A 10,910-nucleotide genomic window follows, 5' to 3' on the forward strand; every position below is an offset into this window, starting at 1 on the left:
TTTTGCGATGGTCAGTGACTTTTTGCGACGGCAAGTGGGGGGTCGCAACAAAGGGGGTTGCAAAAGGGTTTTAGCGACGGCATAATGCCGCCGTCGCTTTTTTTTTGCGACGGCAAAATGCCCTTTTTGCGACGGAAAAATTCTGTCGCAAATAACACGTAAAAATCTGAGTTTTTTTGAGACGGCACTGTGTTGCCGTCGCTAAAAATGCCTTTTGCGACGGCAAAAAATACCGTCGCTAAAGGTTTATTTGAGACAGCCCCTGAACTGTCATTATAGGACTATTGGCGACGGCAATAAAACCGTCGCTAAAGGCATTACATTTCAACCAATTCCCTATCTTTTGCGACAGTAAAGGTGCCGTCGCAAAAAATCCTAATTCAAATTTTTTTTCAGACGGTGTGTGCTGCCGTCTCCCAAAAAAAAAAATGTAATAAAATTATTAAAATTATGAAAATGACCTGTATTAAATGAAAAATAACTTTAAAAAAAATCGATAATTACATAATAATATAAAAAGTCCAGTATATAAATAAAAATGCATCCATAATTAAAAATATGAAAATGATCTTCCATTTTTTTCTTTTTGCTGTCATACATTGTACAAGAAAAACTAACTAAGCAGTAATATAAAGCTAACAGAAAAAAGGGCATCACTAGCATCATCTCACTAAAGTTTAGCAATAAGAACATATATCTTATTCACATCTTCATGTCTGCCATGGCACAAATGATTTCAAATGAACAGAATGGAAAAACAAGGGAAAATTACAGCTCTCAACACCGCCTTCTCCACTACTTTCACACTATGCACATATTCTTCCTTCAAGTCATCCGGTAGCCAATTACAAACCCTGTAAAATAAGGATTATATTAAAACTAGACTAAAACAAAAAATTTAAAATTAAAATGTGCATCCTTTGAAACCATCATTAGTCTAAATTATCAAGACACACCGACAGTTCTCCAAGTCACAAAATCATACACCTAAACACCAATCCCGCAACAGGTGACAAACATCAAATGTCTGAAATAAAAGCCACTACATTAATATGGCTATGATATCACAACAATTCAAACTAATTGGCCACTAGTACATGAAATTAAATCCTACAAAACTAACCCAATTAAACATGCTTCCTGGAATACAAGATAACTACATTTGATTACCATCCATGCCGTGATGAACTCAATTAAAAATCCCACAAACCTGATTCAGCTCAACTCAACAAAGTCTAGAATTTCAAATTAAATTCCACTAAAATCATATTTTAACAAATTGGATAGCTTTAATTTCCACGGAACATATTAGCACCACAAAAACTCATTTGAACTTGGGTTACAACATTACTACCACTGTACTATATTAACTTTAAACATGAGATAGAACTTAATACCCTTCAACCCTTACTTGGAAAAACTGTAATCACGGTATGATGTAGTTATTGTTGTCTTCAAAATTCCGATTGAACACTCACTAAACTTCCGGACTCTCGCAATGGACAACAATACTGCAATAGTAAAATGGTTAAATGCTCGAAGATCTGATTTCACCAACCCCATAAATTCAAATATGATTTGAAAATCTACTAGTCTGTAAGGTTTTAAGACAAGCTTACAAAAAAATTCAACATGATCAACATGAAGAACATATAAATATACATATGGTAATATGTGAAAAATTGAAATGTAGAACAATAAATTCAGAGTTTGATACCTGAAAAGATATTCCTTCCTTCCACTCCTCTGAGGAGAAGCTGTACGTTGTAGTGATGGAAATCGATAAAGAATATTTCCCTGTATTAATTGCAAGTGAAAAGTAAAAAAAATAATATAAAAAAAAGGTGGTTTCATCAGTGAAAGGCAAAGAAGGGTGTGAAAATGAAAACTGAGATCATATGGACTACATAAAAAATAACATTTTGGTCATTTATGCAAACTTGTCAAACAATGCTTAGAAATTAACACAGAATAGGAAATATAAGACTGTGGAAAGTAACATTGAGGAGGGACAGTAGGGCCTTAAAAGTATAATGAAATGTGGTTGTCAAGGAGAGTTAACTTCAAAGCAAAAAAAAAAGATTGCTATTTATAATTTCCATGCACACAGTGATCACACATTAAAATTAATTACTGTGCTGTGAGTATATTTATTATGTTCATAAAGTATGACCACCACAAGCATTCTTACCTTCTTTTCTGCAGCCATCGTTAATTTCGCCCAAAATGAATCTGTTAGGACACATCCCATGTAAACATGTTTATTTTGATTTCAACATCAACTATGCTTATATAAGAAACGTATGCAAGCAACATGGAATTGTGAAATGCCACAAATTACACATGAAATGAATGTCACACAGATGGGGAGAGAGAGAAATTAATGGGCTAAAGTAAATACATAAGAAAACAAGATCAGAGATGTTTTCATATATAACTAAAAACATGTTTTCATATAGTGCGATTATTTTGCAAAAAAAAAAAAAGAAAAGAAAAGAAATTTGGTTTTGCTGTTGATTTTGTTAGGACTTTTTCCGCTTGTGTATGAGGGGGTTTGAGCCGTGCAATCCAAGTGCTGAATCTACCCAAGGGGAAGACTTAGTTAAAAGTCCAAAACCAACCAACAATCAATATAACTCCAGAAGTATAATTGGGAAGATCATTAATGCGCAATAGATGACTTCTTAGAACAGCAAAGACCTCAAATACTTAGAAAGTGTCAGTTACAATAAATAGCCAGCCATATGATCAAATAATATCCAATCTCATTAGAAAAATTCATTAGTTCAAGCTCAAAACCTTGTACGAAAATTGTAACATTCATTCGAGTAGATGCAAGAAAGTATCCCAAACTAACCTGTTGTAACTAAAAAGTCTTGTCAAGGCATAAAATATACAAACAGTATGTCTGTCGTGAAATAATTTGGTATAAAAAAGTTGCAAGATCTAAAATTTCACATGCAGAAATTGGCTTCTAAGAAACAGGAAACCTCAATAAATGAAAGGAGCAGCAATCCACAAATAAAAAGCCGCTGAGGTGAATTGAACTAATTGTCATATGGCTATGGAGCAATGTTAAAAATCAGAGAGGCTGCGTCACCATTCAGCTTTTTACTGCTAATTTTGGGCACATGACCTCTTCATTATTCAAAACAATTTCTGCCAATTGAATATTGCCACTTAGCCCAAATGCCTTGTATGATGGCATAAATGAAAAGCCGTCAAGAAGTTTCGTGCACTTCAACCCCCACTTCGCCATCAAGAACTTAATTAGATGATGCCCGCTGCACAAAACAAAACAAAACAAATATATAAATACATAATACATTTTTAATAAAATTCAAAGATTAACATTGTTGAAATGTAAACTGCCAACACAAAATCACATTATATGAAATATATGAAAAATACCTTATATTGTGATGGGTTGTTATGAAAACAGATCCTGGAGAATTTTGGAGTAGAAATGTCACAGTGGCAAAGAGATCATCAAAGCCTATTCAAAAACAGACCAAAAACAAAAACAACTACGGATATATGTATGTGTGTAACCAAGATAAGAACAACCCACAAACAAACAAATATCTTACAAACCCAAAACCAACAGCAAACAAATACAGAGTTACATAACATAAACAAAGAGAAATATGAAACTTTTACCGCAGATCTTGACGGGGGCTTCGAGCTCGAAGAGATTGGGTTGTTGGAGGAAGATTTCTCTCGAAACAGTGCAAAACTGACGGATCTCGGCCTCGGAGAGCTGGACCTGGACCTGGCGTACACTCCTCGCCTGCCGAAACTCCAAAAGCCGATTAATGATGTCATCAAGAACTGCAGGGTCCATCCCCTGCCCATTTTGCGCCATCAAACCTCTCTCTCTCCCTCCCTCCCTCCCTCTTCAATTAATTCTTAGGGTTTCACAGAAAAAAAAACCCTAGATTTCCAAACACAACGAGAAACAAGAGGTGGAAGATTGAGCGACGAGAGGTGGATCGGAGGCAGAAATTAGGGTTTGAAGAGGATGAATGAGAGAGAGAGAGAGAGGGAGAGAGAGGGCGGGGAGTAGACGAGATCGATGATCTTTTCTCTCTCACTCTCTCTTTTCTTTGCCTGGTTGCCACATCAAAGACTGAACAGATTGGGGATTTTGGGTTTTTGGGGGGAGGGGGAATGGAAAACAACAAACAGATTAGGGATTTTGGGTTTTTGGGGAGGGGGGAGTGGGAATGGAAAGAGGGAGGGGGGAACCGGGTGGGAATGGAAAGAGGAGGGGGGGTGGCCATGGAAATTTTTTTGGATTTTTTTTTATTTTTATTTTCATTACAAATAAATATTTAAATAATAAAATGATTTTTTTTTTGCAATAAAATAATTTTTTTTATAGTTAATGAATTTTTATTTTTATTTTTATTTTTTCATTTAGTAAGGTTAAAAATTTATTTGTTTCATATTTATTTTAATGAATATAAAATTATTATTATTTTTTTATTTGGTAGAAGTAGGGATAATATTTTCCATTAAAATAAAGTTAATTTTTTGTGGCCAATGAGAGAAAGAGATATAGAGAGAGAGAGACAGGGAGACAGAGAGAGAAAGAGATAGAGAGAGAGACATAGAAAAATAGAGATAAACAAGATATGAGCGAGAGATAGACAAAGATAAAGAGAAATAGAGCGAAAAGAGATGATCGAGAGAAAGACATAGAAAAAGAGAAACGAAGAGAGAAGAAAGATGAGCGAGAGAAATAGAGAGAAGATAAATGAGCGAGAGAGAAGAGAGATAGAGAGATGAGAGAGATAGAGAGAAGAGAAATGAGCGAGAGACAAAGAGAGAAAGAGAAAGAGAAAGAGACAGAGACAAAGACTGATAGATAGAGAAGAGTGATAAGTGAAAGAGAGAAGAGAGGTAATATTTTGTGGTAGAGGAGAGGAAGCGGCAGTAGTGGTGAAGGTGGTGGATAAGAGACGGTGGTGGTGGTGGTGATGGCGAAGGAGATTAGTGGTGAAATTGTGGTAGTGGTAGAATAGATGGAGTGGCAGTGGTAAAAGAGAGGTAATGGTAGTAGTAGTAGTGGCAATAGTGGTAGTGGTGGTAGTGGAGTGGTGGCGATGGTAGTAATAATGGTAGTCGTAAAGGTGAAATGGCAACCGTGGTAGCAGTGGTGGTAGTGAAATGGCGTTTGCAGTAGTGGTCAAAGTGGTAGAGGAGATGAGTGGTAAGAGAAAGAGATGAGTGAGAGACACAGAGAGAGAGAGAGATAAAAGAGATAGAGAGAAGAGAGCTGGACGAGAGACACAGAGAAAAGAGAGAGACAGACAAACAGAGAAGAGTGATGAGTGAGAGAGAGAAAGAGAAGAATGACAGAGACACAGAGAGAAAGAGAGAGACGGACAGACAGACAGACAGACAGAGAAGAGTAATGAGTGAGAGAAAGAGAGAGAGAGAGAGAGAGACAGAAAAGAGAGACAGAGACACATAGAGAAAGGGAGAGACAGACAGACAGAGAAAAGTGATGAGTAAGAGAGGGAAAGAGAAGAGAGACAGAGACAGAGACAGAGAGATAGGAAGATGAAAAAATGGGTGAAAAGAGAAATGTTCAAAAGAGTAAGGCGACGTCGTTTATAGTAGATCGATAAATCGAGAATGAGCTCGATAAATAGAAAAGATGGGAGTAAGAGAACGAGCAAGACGAACATAGTGAGGGAGAAATAGACAAATAGACAAGTAGACAGAGAGAGAGAGAAGAGTGATGAGTGAGAGAGAGACAGGGAGAGAGAGAGAGAGAGATAGAAAAGGAGAGAGAAACAAGAGATGAGCGAGAGATAGACAAAAAGAGAGAGAAATAAAACGAAAAGAGATGAGCGAGAGAGAGACACAGAAAAAGAGAGAGACAAAGAGATAAGAGAAATAAGCGAGAAAGATAGAAAGAGAGAGAGAGAAAAAAGAAATGAGAGAGATAGAGAGAATAGAGATGAGCGAGAGAAAACAGATGTGAGAGATAGAGAGAAGAGAGATAGACGAGAGACACAGAGAGAAAATGAGAGAGAGAAACAGACAGACAGAGAAAAAAGAGTGATGAGTGAAAAAGATAAAGATAAGAGATAGAGATAGAGACAGAGAGACAAGAAGATGAAAAAATGAATGAAAAGAGAAATGTTATATCAAAAGAGTAAGACGATATTTTTTTTTAAATTTTTTTTGCGACAGAAAAAAGTACTAGAATTTATTCAAACCATTTTGTGACTGTATATATATGAAGCTGTCTCAAAACCACAATCACTATGCTAGGTTAGAGTTTTCCAAAAACTCTTTTGAGAAAATTATACTTTCTTGTTTTCCGTGTTATATTGTTTTTACTGAATTTTTTAATATTTTAAGTATTTTTTTTTTAATTTTTAGACACACCTAACATAAATACACCTAAAAATTTTAAAAATTGTAAAAAAAATCTTTTAAAAATTCACTAAACACCAAAAATACAATAATTCAATACATTTTTTTTTTGTATTTTTATATATTTATTAATTTTTACAAATATTTTTCATAATTTTTTTTTAGATACATCTAAGTAAGGTGTATCTAAAAAAAATATTTAAAAATTTAAAAATATTCACTAAAAACAAAAAAAAAACACAAAAGTCACTTTTTGCGACGGCAGAAAATGCCGTCTCAAAAAAGCAGAACATTTGCGACGGCACAATTTGCCGTCTCAAAAAATGAGAGTATTTGCGACGGTATTTTCTGCCGTCGCAAATACTCTCATTTTTTGAGACGGCAAATTGTGCCGTCGCAAATGTTCTGCTTTTTTGCGACGGCAAAAAATGCCGTCGCAAATACTCTGCTTTTTTGAGACGGCATTTTTTGCCGTCGCAAATACGCTGCTTTTTTGAGACGGCATTTTTTGCCGTCGCAAAAAGTGACTTTTTGAGACGGCAAGTGTGCCGTCGCAAATAGTTCCGTCTCATAAACCCACTTTTCCTGTAGTGTGAAATGTAATAGCAGTGAGATACAGAGGATTTCAGCATTACAAAGTTACACTGCTCTAAAGTAATCTGCAGAAGATGACACTAGATTCCACCATTTGTGCTTAGAAAGGATTTAATAGTGTGACAAAATTAAGATTATTTGGATTCCTTGTATGAGGCTTCCGAAATTTAAATTCTGTAAAATTATAAGAACAGTTTCATTATGCAGGAATTGGTTTTTGCTTAGCTTTAAAAAGAGTTAGCCACATCGAATAGCCTATTTTTTCTTCCTTGTGGGAACCATTGGTCTTCTTGGGAGCCAAACACAGGCCTAAGCTACAGAACATGACACCTAAGTTTGTGTTTGTAGGTACATTGTAACAATTGATTAAAGAGAGAAATCGCCTAATGTTCTGGATTTTAAGTGGAATTCTGATAAATCCACTCTAGTGGTCTCATATTGTATTTTATTATTTTAGTAGCTGCCTTTTGTGATTGCTTTCCTTTTTGTTTATGAAACATTGCAATCAATACATTGCAGGTCAGAGACTGACTGGTTTGGCTGGGAGCCTTGCTTATGTTGCCCCAGAAGTTCTCCTGGGCGATTATTCTGAGAAAGTTGATATATGGAGTGCTGGTGTCCTTCTACATGCTCTCTTGACTGGTCTTCTCCCATTTCAAGGAGACTCACTAGAAGCAGTTTTCGAAGCAATCAAGAGTATGAAGCTTGATTTCCACACCGGGATAGGGGAGTCTATATCGAAAGTTGCAGGGGATTTGATTGAGCGCATTCTTACAAGAGATGTTGCAACAAGGATAACAGCGGATGAAGTTCTAAGTAAGTTTTCTATACTGGTCAAATTTCTGAATAGGGTTTCTAATTCTTGGTGTTTTTATTTTTTTAAGCTGTGTACAGTCGTTTTTATCGCACACAAGATTTTGAGTATGAGATGATAATGGCTGACCAACCATTTTGCCAATGCAATTTCAGCTTGTCTCTTGAGCATGCTAGTGCCCTAGAACAATATCTGAATGTTTAGAAACATCAATTTTTATCATTCACTTTTTTTTCCCATACCATTTTCTCGACTTAATCTTGAATTTGTTTGTAAATATGCTAATCTTTTTCACTCATCAATGTTCCTTTCAGGCCATCCATGGATCTTGCTCTGCACTGATCGCACATTAAGGACGCTATCTATAAAGTCGAAATGAAAGAGCCGGTTACCACCACCACCTTCCCAGCTACCAGCCACAACTAGACTAGAGGAGCAGAATAACCGTAGGACAACCTATGATTCTTTTGGTGAGACTATCGATCCAGCATCGTTGCCTGGAAGCTTGAGTCGCAAGACTGAAGAGCAAGACGACTCTGGTGCCAGGACGACATCTTGTACTTATGGAAGGAGTGAAGAGCAACCTTCCCTCCATATTGTCCTCAATAAAAGTAAGAGAACAATATCGAAGGGTTTTATGGAAGGACTCGAACAATGGGAGCTTATAGTGATGCCAGGACGACATCTTGTACTTATTAGTACTTATTTTTGGATGGTTGGAACTAAAATGTGTGATGGGAGTAGTTGCTTTTTCCTGTATTATGTATGAAATTACATTATTGACGTTGGATTAGACTTGGTTCTTATGGAATTTGTAATATATATATATATATAATTGGACGTTCAATATTAATTTTTGGATGGTTGGAACTAAAATGTGTGCACGTTGTTGAATGCTTGATAACATATTTAGCGTTGATGGATTATATTGTTTATACAAGGTACAGGTTGTATTAATAATGGATACAGGTTGTTTAAAAGAAATTTTTTTTTTAAAAAAAACACGTTAAAGTATTTGGCCACCAAATATTTTGGTAGCTAAATAAGTTTGTCAAATGTTTTGGTGACTAAGAATTTAGTAGCAAAAACATAACCTAATGCACTTTTAGTGACTAACACTTTAGTCGCCGAATGCACCTTTTGCCGACTAAACACAGTTTCGTAGCCAAATGTGTACTTTCGGTGACTAATTATTTAGTAGCTGAAGGTGACACCTTCCCCGACCACAACAACTTAGTAGCCAAAAAGCCTCATTCGGCGACTAAAGGTTTTAGTGGCGGAAACATAACTTTTGCCGACAAAACTGATATTAGTAGCCAAATGTAGTCACTTTCGGCGACCAAACGAAATTTAGTCGCCAATACTATCGCCGACAGGGTAAAGGCGACAAGCTTGGCGACAAAATATTTTAGTCGCTAAATCATTTCAGCGACTAAATATTGGACTTTTGGCGACCAATATTTTGGTAGCCAAAAGTGACATTTCTTGTAGTGATATATATCTATATATATATGGAAAAACAGTGTATAACGGGTCGTTACGACTGTTACGTAACACCGAAACAACCATTACACATAATGGCAGAGCCATATGGGGACTAGGGGGGTCACGTGCCCCCCCTAGATTTTTCATTTTTTTTATGTATATAAATAAAATTTTAAACAAAAATAATATTTAGAATAAAATATCAAGGGCATTTTTAAATTTATGAAAACAATAGTGATTGTTTTATTGAAAATGAAGTGACTACAACAAATTATATTTTTATGTATGAAAATTTTGTGAAAAAATCTCAATATAAAGGTAATATCCATCATTATTGATATGCAAATATAATTAATCTCGCTATATATATGTAAAAACTACTATAGTGTTAGTTATATTTGCATGTGGAGTTCACCTTTCACATATTGCTTTACTATTGGTTGGTCATATTGTATGTCAATAATGGCGTGATATCTCTGTTATATGAACTTTTTACTCAAATTTTGTAAAAATTTGATTTATCTTACCATTATATAATTTATTTTATGACTTAAATATATGAATTTTTTACATTGTCCATGATACACTAGTTACACGCAATACTTTCTTTTCAATTTTACTCGAAATTAATTGTAAAATTTTATGTGAAATACTTTTGTAACAATTTATTTAATTTTTTGTACTTAATATTAATTCAAAAAATATTTTTATCTTCTTATTGTTGGTTATGAAAAAAAAAACTATAATTAATAAGTGCCCCTCCTGATTTAATTTCCTGGCTCCACCACTGGTTACACACGTAAATTTTCGTCACAATGCAAAATCGAATGTAATGGATAGAGCTTACCACCGCAACTGTTATGTAACGGCCACAACCGTTATGTAATACCGCTTTTTAAAACCTTATCTAGTATAAAATCCTAATTATTAACATATCAAAATATTTGCTTAAAGATGTTGAATATTCTCCCATTAATCATTGTGTTTAGTTTGAGTTTTTTGAATTAAATTTTTTGAAAATTGAGTTTTTTATTTTTCATATTTTTTTTTTGTTTTAAGTGAATATTTTTTTAATTTTAAGAATTTTTTTTTTTACTTTTTTAGATGCATCTTACTTAGATGTGTCTAAAAAGTAAAATATTTGTGAAAAAATATTTTAAAAAATTAATAAATATATAAAAATACGAAAAGTGTACTAAATTTTCATATTTTTTTTGTATTTTTGGTATTTAGTGAATTTTCAAGAAAAAATTACTCATAAATCCCATATTGGGAAATGTTGCTCTATCTAGTCCTGAGTGTTTTTTTGTAAACCATTTAGTCCTTTTAATATTTGGTATGGTATCTTTATTTATTATATTATATAAACATCAAGCAATTTCAATATAACAGAACATTGATGTTTGTACAATATAACAGAATATTGATGTTTAATGACGTTGATGATGTTTTGATATGAACAGAACGTTGCTAATGTTTGATGATGTTGATGATGCTTGTTTTGATAAAAACATATGAACAAAACATTGCTGATGTTAAATTGCTTGATGTTTATACAATATAACAGAACATTGATCTGTTCCAATTCGGCTTTGTCGACCTCTCCTGATCTGTGTTAGCTATT

General features: G+C 34.4%; 1 protein-coding gene and 1 long non-coding RNA gene across 2 annotated transcripts; both read right to left on the bottom strand.

Annotated features, from left to right (window-relative positions):
• Positions 1-550: 550 nt before the first annotated feature.
• Positions 551-1,989, bottom strand: LOC145795470 (uncharacterized). The gene is made up of 3 exons (XR_014336463.1): positions 1,718-1,989; positions 1,412-1,511; positions 551-854 (listed from the first exon to the last, which is right to left on the bottom strand). It is a non-coding gene; the product is annotated as an uncharacterized LOC145795470 (long non-coding RNA).
• Positions 1,990-2,806: 817 nt separating this feature from the next.
• LOC145794856 (serine/threonine-protein phosphatase PP1 isozyme 2-like) lies at positions 2,807-4,053 on the bottom strand. The gene is made up of 3 exons (XM_082877202.1): positions 3,661-4,053; positions 3,412-3,496; positions 2,807-3,284 (listed from the first exon to the last, which is right to left on the bottom strand). The coding sequence occupies exons 1-3, from the start codon at positions 3,863-3,865 to the stop codon at positions 3,104-3,106; spliced, it is 471 nt and encodes a 156-aa protein (XP_082733328.1). The 5' UTR covers positions 3,866-4,053; the 3' UTR covers positions 2,807-3,103.
• Positions 4,054-10,910: the final 6,857 nt, after the last annotated feature.

This window comes from Camellia sinensis, chromosome 7 (assembly GCF_055761805.1).
Source record: "Camellia sinensis isolate YWXY chromosome 7, ASM5576180v1, whole genome shotgun sequence".
Classification (NCBI taxonomy): domain Eukaryota; kingdom Viridiplantae; phylum Streptophyta; class Magnoliopsida; order Ericales; family Theaceae; genus Camellia; species Camellia sinensis.